The 25,577-nt window shown below is 41.2% G+C and overlaps 1 protein-coding gene across 1 annotated transcript in view; it reads left to right on the top strand.

Moving 5' to 3' along the window:
* nom1 (nucleolar protein with MIF4G domain 1) overlaps positions 1-25,577 on the top strand; it is a 75,791-nt gene that overhangs the window by 17,601 nt on the left and 32,613 nt on the right. Inside the window, exons 5-8 of the mRNA XM_078537114.1 lie at positions 898-1,008; positions 15,963-16,124; positions 18,071-18,192; positions 22,519-22,651. Coding sequence (XP_078393240.1) covers positions 898-1,008; positions 15,963-16,124; positions 18,071-18,192; positions 22,519-22,651 — 528 coding nt within the window. The remainder of the gene's footprint in view (positions 1-897; positions 1,009-15,962; positions 16,125-18,070; positions 18,193-22,518; positions 22,652-25,577) is intronic.

The following is a 25,577-nucleotide window of genomic DNA, read 5'->3' on the forward strand; positions in this document are numbered from 1 at the left end:
AAACTTGACTGTGTTGACTCCATAGTTAAATTGTCTATTGAAATCGTTATGCACGAATCAGGAGAGAAGACACTAAATTGGGTGGGAAAGAGATGAAAAACGCACATTCTATTGAATGATAAACCCACAGTATTCACAGCTACTTGGACGTGATTCAAAATGAAGCTAATTTCAGTGTCTTGTTTCTGGCAATTTTTGATCTGGCTGTCCTTGTGAAACAATACATCTGTCAAATTATATGGGGTGTCAGATCTAAAAGTAACTGAAGTCGATCAATATGTAAAGGCTTGTACATTTTTTTAAAAGTCAGATGGCTAAACCATCTTGCCCATTCCTCTGAGAAGAATGGAATTGCATTGTTACAGTGACCAAGTGTTTGGGCAGTAAATCTGTCTGCACATGGCATTGCAAAATGATTTATTCAACATTTTTATGCATGTATATGAATATTGCTTTTAGGAGAAGAGCATTTCTGAATTTGCAGTGTTAAAATTCAATACTTCTATTAGAGTGCTTGAGGAAAATACTATGTTCAAGATCTTTCAGACTATTGGTAAGTTAAATCCTGAGTAATCGCTTAACACAGCCATCAGAATGAGGGTTTATGGGATGAAAGTCAGAAGTCAGTACATGAGCGGCCAGCTCAATGTAAATGCTTCACAGAATAATATTGTGATCATTTGGAATGGACTGCCCAGGGGGACAAACTAGACTGCTAACTATAGTAATTTTAAGAGCAAAATTGACAAACAGTGATGAGAATATCAGTTAAGAGATTTAAGTAATGAATTGTGTATTCTGTTTGTGAACACTGGGTTCGCCAGGTAAACAAAAACAACCCACTGAATTGCTATGTATGTACTGGTTACGGTACAACTCTTAATTTTCCTGTTACAGATCCGTTTTATGCTGGAAACCATGTTGGCGTTGAAGAACAATGATATGCGAAAAATTCCAGGCTATGATCCCGAACCTATGGAAAAACTTCGAAAACTGCAAAGGAGTCTGGTAACGTAGCAATATTCTTAAATATCGATCTGTACAAATGTAGAATAATAAATTCATGATTTGTACTCAATGAGTCGATGTGTGCTGCAAGTTTGCCCTCGCTCGAGCTTGCTTATTGAAGCACAGTGAATCATAGACCAGGTATTTACATAGAACATGATCACCGCTTAGGAGTGTCAGCAAGTGAATTGAACCCCACTTGGTGACATAATTCAAAGATGTGATGTCAAGTTCAACAACACTACCACAAAATGAGTTCTTCTGACCCCTCCACTAACTTTGTTGTCAGGGCTGTTTTCCACCATTTACAATCTTGGACATGCCACAATTTCCTTCAATTAAACATTGAGAAGACCAAAGCCAACGTCTTCAGCCCTTGTCGCAAACTTTGTTACATGCTGTCGACCTCATTCCTATTTCTAGTCACTGTCTCAGTCTGAACCAGACTGTTTACAACCTCAGTATCTGATTGGACTTCCAACACAATATCCGCTCCATCACAGAGACCAATTACTTCCACCTCTGTATCATCACTTATCTTTTTCCCGACCTCAACTATCTACTACTGAAAGCCTCATCCATACTTTTGTCACCTCCAGGCTCAACTAATTTACTGCTTTCCTGGTCAGCATCCCATTTTCCACACTACATAAACTGGAGCTCATCCAAACCCCTGCTACTGGTATTCTACCTCTCACCCATCACCCTTGTGCTAATTGACCTACATTGGCTCAAGTCCACCAATTCTTCCATTTTAAAATTCACATTCTCGTATTCAAATTCCTCCTTGCCCTCACCTCTTCCCTTTTTCTCTAACTTTCCCCAGCACTACAATCATCCAAGAACCTTGCGTCCCTTCTATCTACCCACTTGTGCACCCTTGTTGTATTTTGGACAGCCAGTAGGTGAAAGATAGGACTGGAGCCAGTCTTTACTCAGTCTTACATTTATTTACAGAGTTAACTATTACAAATATACACCTCCTAACTTAACCACCCTGCAGTTTCACTCTGTGTCCCTTCTATCTGCCCACTTGTGCACCCTTGTTGTATTTTGGACAGCCAGTAGGTGAAAGATAGGACTGGAGCCAGTCTTTACTCAGTCTTACATTTATTTACAGAGTTAACTATTACAAATATACACCTCCTAACTTAACCACCCTGCAGTTTCACTCTGTGTCCCTTCTATCTGCCCACTTGTGCACCCTTGTTGCATTTTGGACAGCCAGTAGGTGAAAGATAGGACTGGAGCCAGTCTTTACTCAGTCTTACATTTATTTACAGAGTTAACTATTACAAATATACAACTCCTAACTTAACCACCCTGCAGTTTCACTCATTGTCTCTTTCTATGTGCTTAACTGGAACCCCAATTAATGCCCACCACCTGAATACAATTAAAGACAATTAATATGCAACTAACATTCTCCCCTGCCTTTGCCCTACCATTGGTAGTTGTGTTTTTAGCTGTCTTGGCCTTAAAGTCTAGAATTCCCTCCTTAAACCACTCCACTTCTTTGATATCCTTTAAGACCTTCCTTTAAAAGCTACCTCTTTGACTAAGTTTTTCAGAGTATTAATAAATGAATCAGCCAATATCTGCGTTATGTACGTGTCCGGTTAAGCAGAATAGCTATGGCAGGATAAGAATCTGGTGTGAAAAGTTCAGAATGCATAATAAATACCAGCCTCGACTTAAGTACCATGCATGTCGAATTCATAAAAATTAAGTGGACATAGGTTGAACTCCTTGAGCAGGAAGTTGCATAGCCTGAAAGTCAAATGGGCATATTCCACAACGTTTGGAGGGAGAATGTTTTCTGGAGCAGGCGTTTGAGAGGATTGTCGCCACACATGATTCTAAAAGCAGAGAAGATTTGGTTATCATCAGCAGTGAGGGTAGGAAGTGACACGTGAGGTTAGAAAATGGAGCTGATTTGTTTAATGGATATATCTGTTTAGCTACCTATGATGTGAACAAAATGGTTGACAGAGTAGGATAGGTGTGGGACCTTCACAGAATGCCCTGCTCGTCTTTCTGAATTTGGAGATGGGGAGGTGACATTTTATTCAGCCAGAAGCTCCTAGAGTTGTAGGCTGCTGCAGAGCCACTAGATGGCAATATGTGGGTGGTCAGGACAATTTGTAAAAACTGGTTCGCAACATCACCTGGTGCTTTTCTACCAAACACACTGCGACTCATTTAAAATGGAAATCCATCATTAACACAATTACCTAACAGCATATCGGTCGATGAAAATAAATAGTGTCAGATTTGCAATATTATTTCCCATTTACTCTGGCATTGGGATTTTCAGTCCGTTTTGAAATGGAAACTTGTGACCCACTCAAATTTTAACTTAGAGCCTTGCATACGCATGGTCTTCCCTTGTCTCATTTGCTCTAACACTGTCATAGCTATCAGTCATGTGAATGGCAGGATAGAAGGTCATGTCAATTTAAAGAAGAAAGTGAATTTGTTTTTTAAAAAAGTAAGTTAAAGGCAAGCTTCAGAGGCTTCCCAAAGCCTGTCCACCATCTACAAGGCACAAATCAGGAGTGTGATGGAATACTCCCCACTTGCCTGGATGAGTGCAGCTCCCACAACACTCAAGAAGCTTGACTCCGTCCAGGACAAAGCAGCCCGCTTAATTGGCACCACATCCACAAACATTCACTCCCTCCACCACTGACACACAGTAGAGCAGCGTGTACCATCTACAAAATGCACTGCAGGAATTCACCAAGGCTCCTTAGAAGCACCTTCCAAACCCAGACAACTGCCATCTAGAAGGACAAGGGCAGCGGATAGATGGGACCATCACCACCTGGAAGTTCCCTTCCAAGCCACTTACCATCCTGACTTGGTAATATATCGCCGTTCCTTCACTGTCGCTGGGTCAAAATCCTGGAACTCCCTTCCTAACAGCACTGTGGTTGTACCTACACCACTTGGACCATAGCGGGCAATTAGGGATGGGCAATAAATGTTGGCCCAGCCAGTGAAGCCCACATCCCATGAATAAATAAAAATAAATGTAGCTTATTGAGAGGTTACACTAAAACGAAATCTGGCACAAGGTACATTTGTAACATATCCACCTAATGGATTAAAAGTTTTCAAAATGCTATTCATGGGCAGCTCTTTCTGTTTTTTTCCCATCCCTGCTGTGTTTTATAAGTAGTTCATACTGTTGAGTGAATACAGTGTAAGTGAGCCCCTCAAACTTCTGTTCAATGGATATATGAGGAGCTGCCCATGAAGGCACAATAGTCCAGTCATTTTTAGTGCAATCTGGTGGATTGAATAGTAGGGAAGTCATAAAGAAGATTTCTCCAATATCTTTTTCTTCATAAACTCCAAGTGATCTGCATGTCCTGCTTGTTCACCATCCATGTCCTTATTGATTGACACCAACTCCCTCTTTCCTAATGAGTTGAATTTAACATCCTTGTTGCCTTTGGCACCTTCTCCCAGTCATGTCTCACCATACTTTTGCAACTTCCTCTGTTCTTATGCCCCCCCCTGTACAAATTTGGCTCTGCAATTCTACTCTTGAACACCTAGACTGGGATTTTCTGTGCCCGTTGGCATCAGGCATGAGTGGACAATATGGCGAGAAGGCCAAAAATTGGTTTTCACAACACGTGAAGCCAGTTTGCGATCGTCCACTCGGCCCGTCGATGGCAGACCGCGTTCCCCGCCATTGGACATCGGGAACCTCATTGTAACACATCAGCACATCATTAAAAGGCCAGCCCGCCAGACTCATCCCCATCCTCTGGATAGTCCACTTACATCAGCAGGAAAGCACGCCGACCTGTTTCACAACAGCATATATAAGGCTTGCACTTGGCGGGCTGCACTTTGCTTGGGACTTCAAGGTTTGTTTGCCTACCTTGCTTCGGTCAGCACTCGCAGTCATCAGCGCCAGCCTTGACAGACAGCACCATATCACTTTTAGTGGGGGGCTCATGAGCTGGTCTCTTCCTACCAGATCAGTCATATGTGGGTGGCTTTTCAATAACTGCAGGGCTAGAGCTTGCTTGGGGAAGGGGGAGGCGTGGCCTCAAGCAAGGGATGAGGCTGCAGGACGAGGGCTATACTGGGGAAGGAGGGTATCCCAGGGTGTGTGTGGGGGCATATGTTGATCTGTGCAAGTGACATCAAGATGGTGAGGGCTGAGGAGGCAGTCTCCAGTGGAGATGAGGCTAGTTGGACATCAGAGAGTATGTGTGAGAGAATGGGTGGTGATGTCCCTTGAGCTGGCAGTGAGTCAGATGCTAGTGAATGTGTGATGGGCCTGAGTGTGTGAGTTTAGTGATGAGATGGTTGCCATACCCTGGCAGCATGGATGAGATTATTCATCCTCTGTCTGCATTGGATGGCCAACATCTTCTGTGCAGCATTGGCACTGATCACCACTGCCATCACCTACCAAGCCGGAGTAATAATGTTGCTGCCTCTCCTGTGGCCAGAGCAATGGTAGAGGACATCACAGCCGGCCTCCATGGTGTCCAAAAGGCGCCCGAGGGCTGCAGTCTTGTTGCCTTTTGGGGTCATGTCTTCTTTGCTGCAGCCCTGGGCGAGAAGCACTGAGCGCAGCTGTACTTTAAATGTGGTGCCTGGCATGATGAAGTGGTGAGGTGACGGTGTGTCAGGCGAGTTGGAGCCCGCCTGCCTTTGAAATAGCGTGTATCCTGGGATTCATAATTAATGTGGCAGGTTTGGGACGATACAGCGTGAAAAGCCACCACACTAAGTGCAAATCTGGGATGATTCCATCCCTAGAAAACAGTCCGTCTTTTTCTTTGCAATGTAACTCTTGCCGCTGACCAGAAAGGGATCAGAAATGGTTGCACATGCATGCTGGGCTCACACTGTGGCCTCCAGCGCATGTGCAGATTCTCCCACAAAGATGGTGGGTGCATGTTGTTCTGTTCCCAAGCCCAACACTGCAAAAAGGCCAGGTTAGCACTGCAACTTTAACCACTAAACAATATTTTTCTTTAGATTTATTGGAACAAATTAAACAAATTGGAAAGGCTTTGTGCAATGAGTTCCCACATAACCCAACCAGTTCAGTTGGTAGATAATGAATTCTTAATTCTAGGGTCATGGTTTTGAGCCCTTCACTTGGTGATGATCTTTTTCTTAAATATTTTATACAAAGTACTTTTTTATTGATATTTACCAATGGTGAAACTCCATAGTTCAGAGCAGATAGTTTTGGTTTCCAAGACTGGCTCTCAGCTAAACTAATTGGTTTGCTGGGGAAAGTATCTGTTTTTGCCATTACAAGAATAGATCCTTGGGGGACACCTGAGGTAACGGTACAGGAGTGGAAACAGATATAATTGCAAGTGATGCTCTGGCAACTATTAAATAGATAAGAATGTAACCAGGTGTCCTACCCAGCTGGGCGATGGTGGAGGTGTTGGAGGAGGATGGTGGGGTCAACTGTGTTAAAAATCTGCAGTTAGGTCAAAACAGACAAAGAGGAAAAGCATGCCTTTGTCACAGTCACATAAGATGTCGCTATTAAAATTGTTCTCATTAGTTGCAATTTTTTCCATTAACTGATTTTGTTGTAAATTAGACAGTTATAAGACACCAGCTTGCAAAAATACATAAAGTAGAGTGGTACTTAAAAGCATTTCTCACTTTAAACAGCCTAACACAGAGACTGCATCTGCACATGTGCAGGAAGTGTTACGGCACAAATAGACACAACCTTTCCTTTGCACTTTTTGGAGCATTCTTTTGAAGTATAATTTTTTGATTAAGCTTCCTTCACTTATAATTCTCCTGCTACGCCTTGACATCTTGAAACTTTCCAGTGTTGGAGATCAAATGTAAATGCTTGCTGTTGTCACTCTTTTTTAAGATTCCTTTTAACTCTTGAAAATTTTAAATTTTACTGTCTCCATCTTTTCTTTCCTCTCCAAAGTCTTGAATATGTCATCACCTCTCAAATCCGTGCTCATCTTTCCCAGAACTCCATATGTGAATCGCTCCAATCAAATTTCTATCCCTGCCGCGGTATTAAAATGACTCTAGCAAAGCTGCAAATGACATCCTGTGTCTTCGTTACCACTAGACTCGACTACTCGGACGCACCCTAAGCTGGTTGCCAACATTCTACTCTCCATAAACTTGAGGTCCTCCAAAACTCTGCTGCCCAAGTCTTAACTCGCATCAACTCCCATTCACCTATCACACCATACTTGCTGACCTACATTGGCTCCCCGTCAAATAACATCTTAATTCTAAAATTCTCATCCTTGTTTTCAAATCTCTCATTAGCCTTGCCCCTCCCTATCTCGAATTTCCTCCAAGTCCACAACCCACCAAGATATCTGCGCTCCTCTAATTCTGGCTTCTTGAGCATCCTTAATTTTAATCACTCCACCATTGGTGACCAAGCCTTCAGTTGCCTAGACTGTAAGCCCTGGAACACCCTCCCAACAATTCTCTGTCTTTCCACCTGACTATCTTTCTTTAAGACAGTCACTAAAACTGTCCTTTTTGACCAAGCTTGGTGTCATATTTTGTTTTATTATGCTCCTGTGAAGCATCTTGGGACATTTCCTTTCATTAAAGGCAAATATAAGCTGTTGTTGAAGTAGGATATCCATTTCTCCTTTCTGATTGCAAGTTTTGGCACAGGTTGGTGAAAAGTGGTGGCCTCCTGAAACTGATCTCAACATGTTCCGTTCCCAAGGCTGTGTCTTCTACCATTGCCTGTCTGCAGAGTTCCCTCACCCACCAAGACTTAAACTTTAGTTTATGTCTTCACTTCAAGGCTTCTCTAGTACTCCCTTAGCTTCTTCCACGGTTACAATTCATTCAAAATGCCACTGCCTGCACAAAGCTGGGATTTTTATCATCCCTATTTTGTTCAAGCTCTGTAGGCTCCCCTGATTGCAGAGAATTAATTTCATGGGTCATGTTCTCCCTTTGAATTCTATGGCCCCATCCTACATTGCTTTTGTAATCAACTCCTGCCTTTGCTCCCTTCAGCCAGTGTATCCTTCAGTTCACTGATGCTCTGCTATTGGTGAGTGCCCATTTGGTCACTAGGCCCTGTCTTACCTTGTTCTGTTTTCTTTGAATTTTGTTCCCTGGTTTCAGAAACCTTAAAACCATACTGTTGCCCCATTTTAAACTTCTTGCTTCTGCTTGGCATCTGCCATGTTTTCTTCAATATAATACACTTAAAGATATCTTTTGAAATTTCTGGAGTACTGTGAGGAGCGTACTGCCATCCAAGCTGGTGTAAGGAGGAAAGTGCGCAAGTTACGGTTGCCTCTCCTAATGAGGAAAAAATTGAATGTTTCCAGGTTGATATCACACATATTCTAACAGTCATTCCAAAGCAGCATAAGCTTTAGAGTAGATTGATTTGCTGTTCAACCCAGAATTTCTAAAAGGAGAAATGAATAAACCTGTAACTATGGAGCAGCCAGTTCAGCATTAGTACCTGGTAAGTTTCTATATGATATGACAAGATAAATTTAATCCTGTTGAAAATAATTGGATTAATTGGGGCAAGCAGCGTGAAGTTACAAGAGATAAATTGTGTCTGATATTAAGTAGAATTCTTTGAAAAAATGATTGTGTGTATTAGCAAATGAAACGTGTGTATGGATTTCAAAAAGTATTTATTAAGGTGTCACAGTAGTTTTAAAATTGAAGTTTGGTGTATTAACTAGACTATGGCAACATAGATAAATTGATCTGAAAGAATATGAAGGAACAGAAAACAGCCCAAAGAACAGAGTTGTATTTATATAGTGCCTTCCATTACTTTTGAACATTTCAATGTTTCACAGCTAATTAAGTACTTTTGAATTGTTGCCACTTTTGTCATATAGCAAACACATTAGTCAAGTAAAGCACAGCAAGAGCTCGCTACAGCAGTTGGATAAGTGACCAGAATATCTGTTCTAACCATGTTGGTTGAAGTCTAAATTTTGGGACACCAGGAGAACTCCACTGCTCCTCTTCCAATAATGGGATCTCTTACATCTACCTAAGAGACAGGTTTAACAGACTATATGAAAGGCAGCAGCTCCCACATTGCAATAGACCCGATAGTGAAGTGCCAGCTTAGATTACCTGCTCATGTCTCAAGTGGGGCTTGAATGCACGATCTCCTGGCTCAGTTGAAAATGCTAACTTTGAGCCAAGATTGACACCAAGTTAAGTTTCCTGTACGCTGTCAGTATCGACATTACTTAAAAAAGCACACACATTATCTGGTCGTCACATAGCTGTAAGAGGGAGCTTGCTGTGTGTAAGTTGGCTGCAGTGTTTCCTATTTTCCACAGTGAATGTACTTCAAAAAGTGCTTAATTGGCTGTGAAGTGCTTTGGGACGCCCTGAAGTCATGAAAGGCACTTTTCTCAATGCGAGCCTTTTTTTCCCTTTCCAATCAAACACTCCCAAGTGAGGTATAGCACAAGTTAAATAGGGAGAAAAGCTTCCACTATTCTATCACAACAATATATCTGATGGCAACTTTCCAGCCTGCACCAATCTGAGATTTCCAGGACTGCAGGACTCAACCTTGTGTAAAGTCTGATTTTACATCTGTAAATTGTATGATTTCTGGATGAGGTCTCCCAGTAGGCGAGGGTCCGTATCAAAGATGAGCAAGTGGAAAATCTTTCCTTTATTATAGCTGTTAATGCATGTTTTTTGGATTTTTAAAAAATTCATTTACGGGATATGGACGCCACTGGCTAGGCCATCATTTATTGCCCATCCCTAATTGCCGTTGAGAAGTTGGTGGCCTGCTGCCTTCTTGTACAGCTGCAGTCCCTGTGGTGTAGGTACACCCTCAGTGCTGTTAGGGAAGGTGTTCCAGGATTTTGACCCGGTGACAGTGAAGGAACGGCAACATATTTCCAAGTCAGGATAGTGAGGGGCTTGGAAGGGAACTTCCAGGTGGCAGATTCCAGGCATCTGCTGCCCTTGTCCTTCTAGAAGGTAGCGGTCATGGGTTTGGAAGATGCTGCCTAAGGAGCCTTGGTGAGTTCCGGCAGTGCACCTTGTCGATGGTACACACTGCTGCCACTGTTCGTCGGTGATGGAGGGAGTGAATGTTGGTGGAAGGGGTGCCAGTCACGTGGGCTGCTTTGTTCTGGATGGTGTCAAGGTTCTTGAGTGTTGTTGGAGCTGCACTCATCCAGGCCAGTTGAGAGTATTCCATCACATTCCTGACTTATGCCTTGTCGAAAGTGGACAGGCTTTGGGGAGTCAGCAGGTGAGTTATTTGTTGCAGGATTCCTAGTCTCTGACCTGCTCTTGTAGCCACAGTATTTATGTGGCTAGCCCAGTTCAGTTTCTGGTCAATGGTAACCCCCGGGATGTTGATTTAGCGATGGTAATGCCATCGAATGTCAAGAGTGCAAGGCTATAAGTATTAACCGGTGTTGCTGCCATTGCTCTCCCCACTTTTTAAATATTTTATATGTAGATCAGGACATAGATATGGGGATACAAGATTGTATGTCGAAGATAGCACAAAAATAGGGAATGTGGTTAAATCTGAAGAGGACTGTATGTAACTTAAGGCAGATGGGGACAAGTTAGCAGGTTAGGCAGAAAGGTGACAGAACAGGCTTGAAGTGGAAAGATACGAGGTGTAAATTTTGAGAAAGAATAAGGAGACAATAAGGATAAAGCTTTAAAAGGAGTAGAAGAACTTGGATGTTACAAGATTTTTAATTGTATTGTTATGCCCAGTGAAGACATGTCCTTGTGATCACTTTAAACGTAGACTGTGCTTGTATGGAAGTTTCTGGAACTGTCTTTTATTTTTTTAAATGGACACTAATCAGGTGGCTAAGATGGCTGCCAAGGGTCAGCTGACTTTTGCAAATTCAAAACAGACTACAACAAGCTTCCAGAAAGTTCCTAATTGGATAAGGGAATTCCCCTTCAATGGGCATACCCAGACAGCACCCCTCTGTGGAATTCACACCTGCCACTGTCTGTAGTTTACTCCAAACTTGGAACCAATGGACTTCTAAATTCTACGTATCCAAATTTGCAATTCAACAAAAGGAGAACTGCAGAAAATGCGCTATCCATACATGTGTGTGAAGAGCCATTATCTATCTAGCCATTCTGGATGGACAATATCAGTTAATCATGTGACCAGAACTGGCTCTGACACCTAAATACTTTATTTTCCAAAGACCCAGAAGGACCCAGGCAGTCTGCAGTGACCTCCACAAGCCACAGCAGCTGCAGAAAAGGCAGTGTCATCTTTTCCTTTAAGAACAGGAGGCTGTAAAACCTAAAAAGCCTCCCATCCTGATCCCAAATCTAAGTCCACCTGTAACAAAATTGTACCTCCTGACACAAAAACTACAAGCTTCATGGCCTGCTGAGCATTCATCTCTTTGAGGCATTTCTGCAATACTCCTAATATCCAACTTCAGTTATTTGAACTCATCTAAATTGCATTCAAGAGTGGAGAAGATTCCTTTCTTTACCAAGCCCATAACAACTGTTACAAAACAGAGTCATATGGACTCGAAACGTTAGACCTGTCTTTCTCTCCACAAATGGTGTCAGACCTGCTGAGTTTTTCCAGTATTTTTTGTTTTTGTTTCAGATTTCCAACATCCGCAGTATTTTGCCTTTACCATAACAACTGTTCTCCTACAACGAGCCAGATGCGTGAACTATGAATTATTCTTTTATTTACAACTTTTAAAAGTACACTATATTCTAACTGTTTTCTTCTCGAGCATATGTGTGAGTGAATGTGCTGAGCGATTGGCGAGCGTTTAGACTTTCGGGGTGATTGCATGAATAAATAATCTTCTTTATTTAAACCCACAAAAGCTTTCTGCCGTTATTTAAATTGATATTACACTCTGGGAGCACACATCTTCCTCTCCAAAAACCATACTGATTACGGACAGTAAGGGAAGGAGTACAAGGGTTCAGTTCACTACCGACCCTGTCCATGACAAAATATTCAGATTTATTTTTGATTGTTATATTGCATTAAAGTGAACAATGTTAATTATTATAGTTAAACTATGGCAAGGCACTAATTATGACAAGAATCACCTTGATATTAATTAAGTATTTATTTTTTAATTCATTCATGGGATTTGAGCATTGTTGCAGGAATGGCAATATAATTCCAATTAAGAATGGTATATGACTTGAGGGGAACTTGCAGGTGGTGGTGATGTTCCCATGTGTCTGCTGCCCCTCTTCTTCTGAGTGGTCGTCAGGGTGCATTACTCGCCACAGAATTTCTAGCCTTTGACCTGTTCTTGCAGCCACAGCATTTATGTGGCTGGTCCAGTTAAGTTTCTGGTCAGTGATAACCTTCAGGATGTTGATGGTGGGGGAATTCAGCAATGATAATGATAGAATGTCCAGGGCAGATGGTAAGATTTGCTATTGATGGAGGTGGTCATTTGCAATTACAATTTCACCTGTGTAGCACAAATGTTATTTGCCATTTGTCAATTTAGACTTAGTGCATAATTGGAATTCTATAATGTATTATATAATGTATAGAATTATATTGTAAAGTAGTTTTGTTGACCCTTATCTATACTTCAGCACATGTGCCTACCTTACATTGAGAGATTCATTGAAGCAGAAAGCACTGCATAAAATCTTGTTGAACCATAACTGTACATTACACTGATGAATAGGTTAATGTTATCCTCTTCGAAAAGTGGATTTGTTTTTATATCCAGACTGTAAATGTGTCTGTTTGGTGTAACAAAGGTTGTTAACGAGAATGTTTACTTGATAGTTAAAAGGAACCATTACAAGACCACTTCAGATGCTATATGTTTTATTGCTACTGTATTTCCAGGCAGAATTTGCTTTATAGACTGAAAAATAAACATTATGTGATCTGGTTTTTTTTCGAACTTCATTATTTCAGTTGTAAGTAAAATGGAAAACTCAGTTCTGTAGAACACCTGGTCTCACTTAATGCAGCTCTGCTGTGTTTTGTAAAGCCAGATCAGTGTAATGAGAGGGAACACTTTTTTGTCGGTAGATGTACAAAGTCAAAAGTGCACCAAAAATAGATAGTTGCTTTTTGATGTCAATGGAAACAATCTTCCGACAGTGGATATATAACATATAAGAAATGAGAAATACTGTTTGTTGATTACAACTAATTAAATTGGGGTTACATTAATATAATACTATATATTATATATATATGGGGTTATTATAATAATATTATAATAATTATTATAATAATATTATAATATAATAATAATATAATTCCTTATAAATATATTTTTGTGTAGTGATCATTGTGAACATAGATTGACTCAATTTTGTAATAGGTGACCAAACAATGGGGTTGGGTACCAAAAATAACTTTAGATGCAATTTTTTTTCGTTCATGGGATGTGGCTAGGCCAGCATTTATTGCCCGTCCTTAATTGCCCTTGAGAAGGTGGTAGTGAGCCATCTCCTTGAACCGCTGCAGTCCATATGGTGTAGGTATACCTACAGTGCTGTTAGGAAGAGAGCTCCAGGATCTTGACTCAGCAACAGTGAAGGAACAGTGATATAGTTCTTAGTCAGGTGTTGGTGTTCCCATGTATCTGCTGCCCTTGTCCTTCTCGGTGGTGGAGGTCACAGGTATAGAAGGTACTGTCGAAGGAGCGTTGGTGAGTTGCTGCAGTGCACTTGTCGATTGTACACACTGTTGCCACTGTGCATCAATCAAATTCAGCAGCCATTTTCATTGTAAATGGAAATGGTTACTATTGAGGTTAGGACATTTTAAAATAAAATCACTGTTCTATGGTTAGGAACAAATCCGAGGGACTGGACCTTTATATTTTGTTTTAAAAGTTAAGGTTGTTCATGAGCAAAGCCCATGAAAACTTGCTGCAGGCCAAGAAGAGTCTTGCATTTCAGAGCTTTTTGATCACGTGTGCTTCAGTCAGTTGCAGTACAGTTGAGTGTCAGCCCTGATTCAGTGATAGCACTCTTGCCTCCAAGTCTGAAGGTTGTGGGTTCAAACCCCACTCCAGTAAAGCGAGGGCATAATCTAAGTTCACCTTTTAGTGCAGTTACTGAGAGATTGCTGCACTGTCTAAGGAGCTGTCTTTCAGACAAGATGTTAAAACAAGACCTTGTATGTCTTAAGTAGACGCAAAAGATCCCGTGGCACTATCTTAATGAGAGCAAGGGACTTGCTGGGTGCCCTGCCCACATTTATTCCTCAACCAACATCACTAAAAAATAATCTAGACACTTGGGTTACTGTGTGAAAATTGGCTACATCACTTTACAACAATGAAAGAAAAGATATGTACAGTAATCAGATGTGCAGCACTTTGGGACATCCTGAGGTTTTGGAGGACACTATATAAGTAAAAAGTATTTTCTTCTATTGTACTTACAATCCACGTTGATGGTTCCATTTTAATCCTAATCATTTGCTTTAAATTCAACATTTAGGGCATCCCAATTCATTATCAGAATTAAAATGCTGAAATATTTGCAACCATGCTCAGCCAGAAGTGCAAAGAGGATGGTTCTCTGCCTCCTTCTCAACTCCCTTCTGCCTCCTTCTCAACTCCCTACCATTAAATTGCCGAACTTCAGCAATGCGATTCACTCCATGCAACAGCAAGAATTGACAGTGCACTGGACAAAGCAGAGGTGGCAAGCCTTGGCAACCTCCTGGATGCTATGCTGAGCACGTTTTCTCCAGAACTAACCACACCTCCACCCAAGCTTGTCCAGCACAGCTACAATACTGACATAGGAACAGGAATAGGCCATTCAGCTCCTCAAGTCTGTTCCATCAGTTAGATAATTGCTGATCAGTATTTGATTCCACTTACACACCTTTGTTCCATATCCCTTGGTATCCAGTCCCATCACAGCCTTTGGCTAAACATTGACACGAATTGAATTCCAGGAATGCGAGGCAGTGACTGTTCTTGACCTCAAGACAGTATTCAATGGGTGTGGCACCAAGGAGCCCTGGTAAAACTGAAATCAATCAGGGAACCATCTCCAGTGGAGTTAGACCTCACACAGATGAAGATGGTTGGAGTTTTTGGAGGCCAGCCATCTCAGTCCTATTGAATTGTGGCTGCTTGAATTACTCAAGGCAGTGTCCTATTCCCAACTGCTGTACGTTCAGCTGTTTAATCAATTAATATTCCCCACCACCCTCCCCGTCATAAGGTCAGAAGTGGGACAATTCACCAATGATTGTACAGTGTTCAGCCCCATTTGCAATTTCTCACCTAATGAATCAGTCCAGTTCCACATGCAGCAAGAACTAGGCAAAATGAAGGGCAGGACTGATGTGTGGCACCATTGTTGTTACGTGAGTAGCAGGCTATAACTATCTCCCAACAAAACAGTCATTAAATAACTCCCCTTGCTGTTCACTGACATTACCATCCTAGAGTCTCCCAGAGTCAACATTATGGGGATTACCATTCACCAGAAATTTAACGGCCTGACACATAAATCCAATGGCTACCAGAGCATGTCAGAGAATTCTGCTGTGACTAGCTCATGTCCTGACTCCCCAGTGCCTTTCCATCACCTAAAAGATATGATTAAGAGATGCAGTGGAATTCTCTCAACTTGCCTGCATCACTCAACAAGCCTGGCATAAGGACAAAGCCAGTGTTTTGATTGGACCATGCCCACCAGCCTAGGCCTCTTCTACCAATATACCATGACTGGACTATGTACTATCTGCAAGACGAACTGCATGAACTCTCCAAGGTTCTACAGTAGCACCTGCATGGAAGCAAAAGGGCAGAACCTCCAAATCACATATCATTTTAACTTTGGTACATATCACTGTTCCTTCTTGTTGCTGGTTCAAAATCCTTGAATGATGTTCAAAATTTGCATTGATTATTGGAAGAAAACAAGCTGATATTTCATCTATTGTGTCTTTGCAGATTCGTAACAGCCGTGGTGACTTCCTCCTCCGTGCAACATTAGAAAACCTACTGACAGCAGACCAAATAGGACGGTGGTGGATTGTGGGATCTTCATGGAGTGGTATCCCCATGATTGATAACACAAGTACTAAAATACAGGAACAAGTTGCTTTAGGAGAGGTGAGCATTTCAGTTGCCAATGTATAATAGGTGTACAGTCAGTTATTGTTATTTTGCTTTTTTGCAATATCCCCATTTTATAAGAGTGCAGTTTAGGTTACCTTCATGCTGTATAAGCATGTGTTTAAGATTGACTTACTTCCAGCATATCATGAACGTATATTTTGTTTTGCATCTTCACCTAATGAAATAATACTTAAATTTGGTGTTGGTAGAATTCCTATCCATTAAAAACAAAGTAATCTACTTTGACCTTCATATCGAAAAAAATTCTTACTTTCAAAAGAATTGCAGAAATCTTGGTATAAAAGGGGGTAATTTTCCCTTTCATTGCCGTACAGCTGGTAACTTCCTCCGTTGGACAGTTCTATTGTAATCTCATTTTCCATTTCTTCCATGTTTGACTAATTCCTTCTTAAATTTTGTCCTTGAATCTGCCTCAAAGGGCATTTGTAGAAAATAAGTCTGTATTCTAATAATCATTTCATGAAATATTTCTAACCTTCTCAATATTTTAGTACTAATCCTTAGTTTACTATCCTTTCTTGCCGATGCATTGACTAGCAGAGTAATCTTTTACTGTTTGCTGTCTCAAACACTTTTGTAATTTGAACACTCCATTGATAGTTTTCCTACTTCAGGTAAATTTCCATCCTGCTCTTTTCCCTGGAGAGTACTGTACATTTAGCTATTTTTGCATCACCTCTGTCCTCTCCCTATGGCCTCTTGCATTGGTCCTCGCAGTTTGCTTTTTCTCTTCATCCATGTCCCCAAATTTGGTACCTAAAGCATATTTCATGTAATTTCTTCTATGCTCATCTCATTTATGAAAGAACATAGACTTGATGAGCACAATATTGCATGTATCATGCCAATCCAAAATTCATTTGCTCCCACTCTGTGTCTTCTGTCTTTCAGCATTTCCCCAATTCTTGCTATCATGTAGCACAGGCTTTTTAACAGTCCAAACCTACAACATGTACTGCACTTTCACCTTTGTTGACTTGTAGTCTTTTTTCATAATTTCTGTCTTTGTAATTTCCTTTTTTGCTTCTTTTCTGTGCTTTTGCTAATTCTTCATGTTTCCTCAGCATTACAAACATTAACTTTATCATACTCCTCATGTTTTACATCTGACGGCAGCTCTTTATTCATCCGTGAAACTCTAGTCTTTTATGTAGTCCTTTTATTCATTGTTCATGATTATCAGTCTGAACCTTGCTGTACTGCAATATTCTAATGATGACGCATCAGAAAAGAACAATGATTTATAAATTGTTACACTTTTATGTTACATTAATGGTTTGGAATTAACAATTTTAATTTTTCCAATGGTGCATAAACAGTGTTCAAAATAGTTAGGGTAGGTTTATTATCACAATAAATTTTTAAAAAAGAATTGAGGATAATGAAACTAAAGAAAACTGGCAAGCAACCATTATATGAAATTTTTGTTTGTGTTTGAAATAAATACCCCCTGTAAAAGAGCTTTCTTTAACCTGACTTGATGACTTTGTCAATATTAGCTTTGAAAAGAGATGCAGAAACCATTTTAAAATAATAAAAATATTCAGAGTCTTTCAATTTTAAAAAGTATCAACTGATATACTGCAACCAGCAGAATGATGAAACGAATAATGATGATGAGAGCCAGCAACGGGATAAGTTAGGAGTTATTTGAACGACTGTTATCCTCCTGTTAAAAGCCTGATATGCTCTCTGTTTATTCAGAAGTGACTCATTTTAATACTTGTCAATTGACTCACCCTCTAATTATAAAATTGTTAATTAACATCACAACATTATGGTTACAACCCTCTCAAAACTGGTTTGAAGCATTTTTGATTTTAAAAGATGGTTACCAAAATTTAAACTGGTAAGGTTATAGACCCTAGTTGCAGTCAATATTTCTGCAGTATTAACAAATACTACTCGTTAAATTTTAGGGAAGTGGAAAAATTATGGAGCTTGCACGTAAACAAAGGATGAATACAGACATACGGAAGAACATCTTTTGTGTCATGATGACCAGTGAGGATTATTTGGATGCTTTTGAAAAACTTTTAAGGTCAATACCTAACTTTTGCTTTGCTGAAAAAAACTTAATGCAGCTTGAACCACAGATGTTAGACGACAATGCTATAATAAGGCTATTCTGTGAATGTGGTTGATTGTTAACTTTCTCGCCTCAGAGTCATAAAGTTCAAGGTCCACCACAGCTCTTTGTCTTCTTTGCTTTTTGGATGCTGTAGAGGTAAATGGTGACTGACCTGAAGATCCTGTTAAGTTGGTTTATGTATTAAATTCAAGGATTCTAACTATCTGAATATACTGCACAATTCACCGTAATTGAATGGCTTAAGAGAACTAGTGGAACATTGGGTTCCACATGGTGATTTCTCTATTGGAGTCTGCATTCACATTTAACTTAGCCTGATGGAGTGAAAGTCTTTGACAATTGGCTGTAAAGAACAATTTTTCAGTTTCTCACAAATGGCCTGCTTTCAATCCAAATTAACTTGACATTTATTGTTAAATAATGGCAAAAGTTTCAACTGATGCATTAGGTCAGGGATTCACAATGCAGGCCTGCAGCCCCTTCGCATTCATGAGAAGGTTCCAAATGGTCCTCCAAAAATAATCAAAGAATATGTAGGAGAAAAAATATAACTCGTACTCAGAAATGAACTGCTTTGTACCTGAAACAACTACATACATTTGTCTGAGCGAGTTTGCCTCCTTAAATGGGGTCACTGCATTCTGAAGGTCTGTGAAGAGTCTTCAAACATTTCGACTTTTTAATTCATTTTATGGGATGTGGGTTTCTCTGGCTCAGCCAGCATTTATTGCCCATCCCTAATTGCCTTTCAGAAGGTGTTGATGAGCTGCCTTCTTGAACCACTGCCATCCTTGTGGTGTAAGCACAACCACAGTGCTGTAAGGGAGGGAATTCCAGGATTTTGACCCAGTGACAATGAAGGAATGGCGATATAATTTCCAAATCATGATGGTGAGTGGCTTGGAGGGGAACATCCAGGTGGTGGTGTTCCCATATATCTGCTGTCCTTGTCCTTCTAGATGGTACTGGTCGTGGGTTTGGAAGGTGCTGCCTGAGGGGAGTGTTGGTTAGTTTCTGCAGTGCATCTTGTAAATGGTGCACACTGCTGCCACTATTCGTCAGTGGTGGAGGGAGTGAATGTTTGTGGAAGGGGTGCCAGTCAAGTGGGCTGCTTTGTTCTGGATGGTGTCAAGCTTCTTGAGTGTCGCTGGAGCTGCACTCATCCAGGCAAGTGGAGAACATTCCATCACTCTTCTGACTTGTGCCTTGTAGATGGTGGACAGGTTTTGGGGAGTCAGGAGGTGAGTTACTCCCCGTAGGATTCCTAGCCTCTGAGCTGCTCTTGTAGCCACAGTATTTATATGGCTAGTCCAGTTCAGTTTCTGGTCAATGGTAACCCCAGGATGTTGATAATGGGGAATTCAGTGATGGTAATGCCATTGAATGTCATGGGCAATGGTTAGATTCTCCAGTGTTGGAAATGGTCATTGCCTGGCACTTGTGTGACGTGAATGTTACTTGCCACTTGTCAGCCCAAGCCTGGATATTGTCCAGGTCTTTGGACATGGATTGCTTCAGTATCTGAGGAGTCGTGAATGGTGCTGAACATTGTGCAGTCATCAGTGAACATCCCCGCTTCTGACCTTATGATGGAAGGAAGGCCATTGATGAAGCAGCTGAAGACAGTTGGGCCTAGGACACTACGCTGAGGAACTCCTGCAGTGATTTCCTGGAATTGAGATGATTGACCTCCAACAACCACAACCATCTTTCTTTGTGCTAGGTACACCTCCAACTAGCAGAGAGTTTCCCGCCTGATTCCCATTGACTCCAGTTTTGCTAGAGCTCCTTGATGCCACACTCGGTCAAATGCTGCCTTGATGTCGAGGGCAGTTACTCTCAGCTCACCTCTGGAGTTCAGCTCTTTTGTCCATGTTTGAGCCGAGGCTGTAATGAGGTCAGAAGCTGAGTGACCCTGGCGGAACCCAAACTGAGCATCAGTGAGCAGGTTATTGCTAAGCAAGTGCCGCTTGATAGTACAGTTGGTGACTCCTTCCATCACTTTACTGATGATTGAGAGTAGACAGGTTGGATTTGTCCTGCTTTTTGTGTACAGGACATACCTGGGCAATTTTCCACATTGCCGGGTAGATGCCAGTGTCATAGCTGTACTGGAACAGCTTGGCTAGGGGCGCGGTCAGTTCTGGAGCGCAATTTTTCAGTACTATTGCCGGAATGTTGTCAGGGCCCATAGCCTTTGCAGTATCCAGTGACTTCAGCCATTTCTTGATATCATGTGGAGTGAATCGAATTGGCTGAAGACTGGCATCTATGATGCTGGGGGCATCTGGAGGAGGCCGAGATGGATCATCCACTCGGCACTTTTGGCCTAAGATTGTTACAAATGCTTCTTGGATATTTATCTTTTGCACTGATGTGCTGGGCTCCCCCACTATTGAGGGTGGGGATGTTTGTGGAGCCTCTTCCTCCGGTGAGTCATTTAATTGTCCACCACCATTCTTAAATGGATGTGGCAGGACTGTAGAGCTTAGATCTGATCAGTTGGTTGTGGAATCGCTTGCTGCTTATGCTGTTTGGCACGTAAGTCGTCCTGTGTTGTAGCTTCACCAGGTTGACACCTCGTTTTTATGAATACCTGATGTTGCTCCTCTCATGCCTTCCTGCAGCCTTCATTGAACCAGGGTTGCTCGTCTGGCTTGGTGGTAATGGTAGAGTGGGAGACATGCCGGGCCATGAGGTTACAGATTGTGATTGAGTACAATTTTGCTGCTTCTGATGGCTGCATTGATGTGCTGGGCTCCTCCATCATTGAGGATGGGGATACTTATGGAGTCTCCTCCTCCAGTGAATTATTTAATTGTCCACGACCATTCATAACTGGATGTGGCAGGACTGCAGAGCTTAGATCTGATCCTTTGGTTGTGGAATCGCTTAGTTCTGTCTATCACTTGCTGCTTGTGCTGTTTGGCATGCAAGTGGTTCTGTTTGTAGGTTCACCAGGTTGACACCTAATTTTTAGGTATGGCTGATGCTGCTCCTGGCATGCCCTCCTGCACTCTTTATGTCAAAAGGTTTTTAATACTATTGTAAAGACATATTATCTCAACACAAGTTCAACCAGACAGAGTCAGCCACATAACCAATCCACCACAGCGGAGGGAGGTGAAGATGCTAGCAATAATGGTGTTAATCATCTGACATAGTTTGCTCAATCCACCTCTGCCCCTTGGTGACAGTCAGATGTAGGGGAGTTCAGTTAGGAATGTGAGAATGATATATCTAATCACCACCACATATAACATATCTAATCACAAGTTTTACATTAAGTCAAAAAATAAATAAATAATATGTTAATTGTATAACAGATTTTTACACAGAAAAGACTTGTGCAGTAATACAGCGGGCCAATGAATTTTTATGACACAGGAGGGCACCTCAGAAGCAACAAAGGTTGAGAATCCCTGCATTATAGAATGGTCTTTAGTTGGAATTGTGGCATTCAGAGGAAGTTTTTTTTCTACATCAGGTTCATTCTACATCTGATCTTGAACTGGCATTAACATTTAGTATCAAAAAATATTGCATTCTCCAGTACTGAGATGCTTCGCCTTGAATGAGCACAAAAATAAATTCACTTAAATATTTTTAAAATCTGCAGCTGGAAGGAATTTTTTTTTGCAACGAAAAATCGTGGAACTTCACCCTTAATATATTTTTTGGATGTATTCAACACTAAGTAGGAAATAAACGTACTTGAACTCTAATTCTGTATATTGGGTCATGGTCGTGCTTTAGACCATATTTGGATTGTTTCTCATTATCCCTCTTCTAAAAAGGGGTAAACAAGCTCACGTGATCCAATATGTTGATTATCTAAAGCTCTGAGCTGTTCCAATAGTTTAGTGTACCAGCTAATGAAGTATTTGTGATGAGCCCTTGCAGACAGCCAATACTGGTTTTTCCATAAGTTCAGAATTGTCTTCTAGTTGCTAGAGTCATTCTCTGTGCCAAATCAGCAAAGTATCATCTAACGATCAGCTGCAATAAATTAATTCTCTGACCATCTGATCTCGCTACTTCACAATCGGTGGGGCTTGTTGGGACGATTGTTAGTTAATTATGAAATCTGTCTATAATCAAGTTTAGAGTATTTAGCGCAACCTTCAATTTATTTTTTAACCACTCCAAAACTATGTATTCAGTGTACTTTACTCCACCTTTTACCCAGCATTCAATTAAGTTAATGATATTTAAGTTGACTACTTAATATTTTAGCTGTTCCCTGGATTTTACATTCAATCTTTGTTATTACAGGCTTAGGCTGAAAGATCAACAGGAAAGGGAGATTATTCATGTTCTTGTTCACTGTTGCCTGCAAGAAAGAACATTTAATCCTTTCTATGCTTTCCTGGTGAAAAAGTTCTGTGAATATGATAGAAGATTTCAGGTAATACTGGTTTTACAATGATTTGACCATTCTAAATCTTATGGAATTTGAATTATGTTTAACCTTTTTACCAGCAGCATTTGTGAAATTGAAAAGAAAGTATTTCATTTTTTTTTCATCTCCTGTTTAAGCATTGGAGAGTTTACACTTCTGTTTGGCAAAGCAGTTTATGCTCTTAATTCTGAAGACAAAGGCCCTGAAGTTGCACAGGCCAGCAATCCAGCACTTATGTCATGATCATGCCCACTGGTAATTTCCATTGCTAGCCCAAGAAAGCTGGCAAGGTTGGGGGAGGTCACCAAATTCACATGAGAGTGCTAAGTGTCCGTGCCTCTAATCTCCAAAGCTACCTATCCCAAGGAGACTGCCTCAGCCTAGTTGGTGGTAGGTATCTTCGCCCCAGAGCAAAAAGTTGTTCCTTTGCCCCAAAGGGCACCAAAAATAACAGTGCCATACGATCCTAGGTGATTTTCCGGCCCTGGGAATTTTAGTCCCAAAGAATTGGGCTATCTCATTGGTGTTTGAAAGAAAAATTGAATTGAAATGTCTGACTAATCAGTGAATGAGGAACAGGAGGCCTATGCTGGATGCAGGTTGTTCAAGTTTAATAGTCTGACCAGTGAAAACAATCACCAGAATAAGAGACTTATTTTCTTGGCCTCTATCTTGGTGAGCCGTATCTACCAAACTAATCCAGAGATACTATCAGATTTCCTTTATATTCAAGAGAATGCAATCTTTGAGAAGGGCTAATTTGGCTTGATGCGAAATATGTGAGAAAATAACAGCGATGAACATGTATGCTCAAGGGAAAGGCACCAAGTAGTGTGGACCTTGAATGTGCGAATTAGATAAAATCACAAAAAAGACTTTGAGCATTTTGGGTTTTTTAAATAGGGGCTGAAAGTAAAAAATTTTTAAAATGAGTTTGCATAAAACACAGGTTGTGTTTTACCCATCAAAATGTATAATGTATCACGAAAGAGAATGCAGAGAGAGAGGCTAGATATTTCTTTATGCAAAGGTTGTTGGAGGATGGAATGGTTAATGTTGAGACCATTAAGTTTTTTGGCAAAAAGTTAATAAATGTTTGAAGTGTGTTGGAATCCTTCCCTCCATGAGAGATGGTGGACATACAGCAAACAACGCATTTAGGTAGGGGATCTTCATTTGGTGAACCTTTGCTGATGGCTTTGAGAACCTTTAAGAGGCAGGTTCTGCCACAAGCACCACACATGAGGTTGCCAAGTGACATAGTGGGTGTTGTTTTCAGCATTAGTGCCTGTTGCCAAGCTTCTGTAGCCACTGGTAGCTTCTGTAGCCATGCCAGCAACCAGGAGGTGTTGCCGTTTCCCTCATTTGCCAGCCAGTGACTCCCAGGTGCGATAGCCTATGTTTAGGGTCTTTATGTAACGCTTGCAAGCATTTTTGACGCAGAGCCTTGGGCTGCTCATCTGGCTCTGGCTACCTCACCACACAGAAGGTCCACAGAATGCAACTGTCTTCCATCCTGCGGACATGTCGATCCACTAAAGCCGCCTCTGTTCGATTAAGGTCAACACACGTGGGAGCTCTGCTTTTGAGAGGACTGCCGCATTAGTGATTTTGTCCTGCCAGGATAATGCGCCGCAGAGAATGAAGATAGAAATAATTGAGCTTCTTTTCCTGGTAGTTGTACGTCGCCCATGTTTCACAGACACATAGCATGGTGCTGAGAACACAGGCCCTATAAACCATCAGCTTGGTCTTAAGGGTCAACTTGGCATTATTCCATGCGCATTTTGCGAGTCGGCCAAAGGCGGAACTGCTCCCTCAATGTGTGTGTCGCACTCTGCATCAAAGGTTAGATTGTTTGTCACATGGACCCAAGGTAGCAGAATTTGCTAATCACTTACAGTGGGGTGTTATTCAATATGGTCAGGGGTAGAGATGCAGCACCTAGTCCCGTGACCATGGCTTTCTTGACGCTTATAGTCTGGGAGAACAAGTTACAGGCATGGGAGAGACAGTCCATGAGTCTTTGTGTTGAGTCTTTGAAGTAGAGATGGATAAAATGCTACGGGACAAGAGCAATGTTAAGAAGTTAGTTTTCTATTGATCAAAGCTAGACCTGACGTCAGTATAATGAGCCAAATGGCTGCCTCCTACCTGAGCTTCTACAGTTCTATAAGTAATGCTAAGACTTGATTGATAAGTTCTTGTGCAAAAGGCTATAACTTAGTCTATAACTGGATATTTTTCAGTACAACAAAAACAATTTCTATTAATGTAATGAAACTTCCCGAGAAGCTTTTCAAGAGCATTATAAAACAAAGAACGACAGCAAGCCACATAAGGAGATATTAGGTCAGATGACCAAAAGCTTAATCAAGAATTTAATTTAAGAAGCGTCTTAAAGCAGAAAATCAAGATAGATGGCAGAGAGGTGTAGGGAAGGTATTCCAGAGCTAAGGGCCTAGGGAACTGAAGGCATGGCCGCCAATGGTGAAGCAATTATGCTTAGGAATTTTTTAGAGGCCAGAATTAGAGGAGCGCAAATATCTTGAGGGTGGTGGGGTTGGAGGAGATTTCAGAGATATGGAAGGGCAAGACCATGGTGGGATTTGAAAACAAGGATGAGAGTTTTAAAATCAAGATGTTGCTTAACTGGGAGCCAACGTAGGGTAAGCAAGATGGGGAACAGGACTTGGTGTGAGTTAAGACACAGGCAGCAGAGTTTTGGGTAACCTCAAGTTTACAAAGAGTAGAATGAGGGAGATCATCCAGGAGTGCATTGTAATAGTCGAGTCTAGAGGTAACAAAGGCATGAATGAGGGTTTCAGCAGCAGATGAGCTGAAATGGGTGAAATTGTTACAGAGGCGGAGATAGACAGTCTTGGAGATGGCACGAACATGAGGTTGGAAGCTTACCTCAGGATCAAAAGTG

This window comes from Cetorhinus maximus, chromosome 3, assembly GCF_964194155.1.
Source record: "Cetorhinus maximus chromosome 3, sCetMax3.hap1.1, whole genome shotgun sequence".
NCBI lineage: Eukaryota > Metazoa > Chordata > Chondrichthyes > Lamniformes > Cetorhinidae > Cetorhinus > Cetorhinus maximus.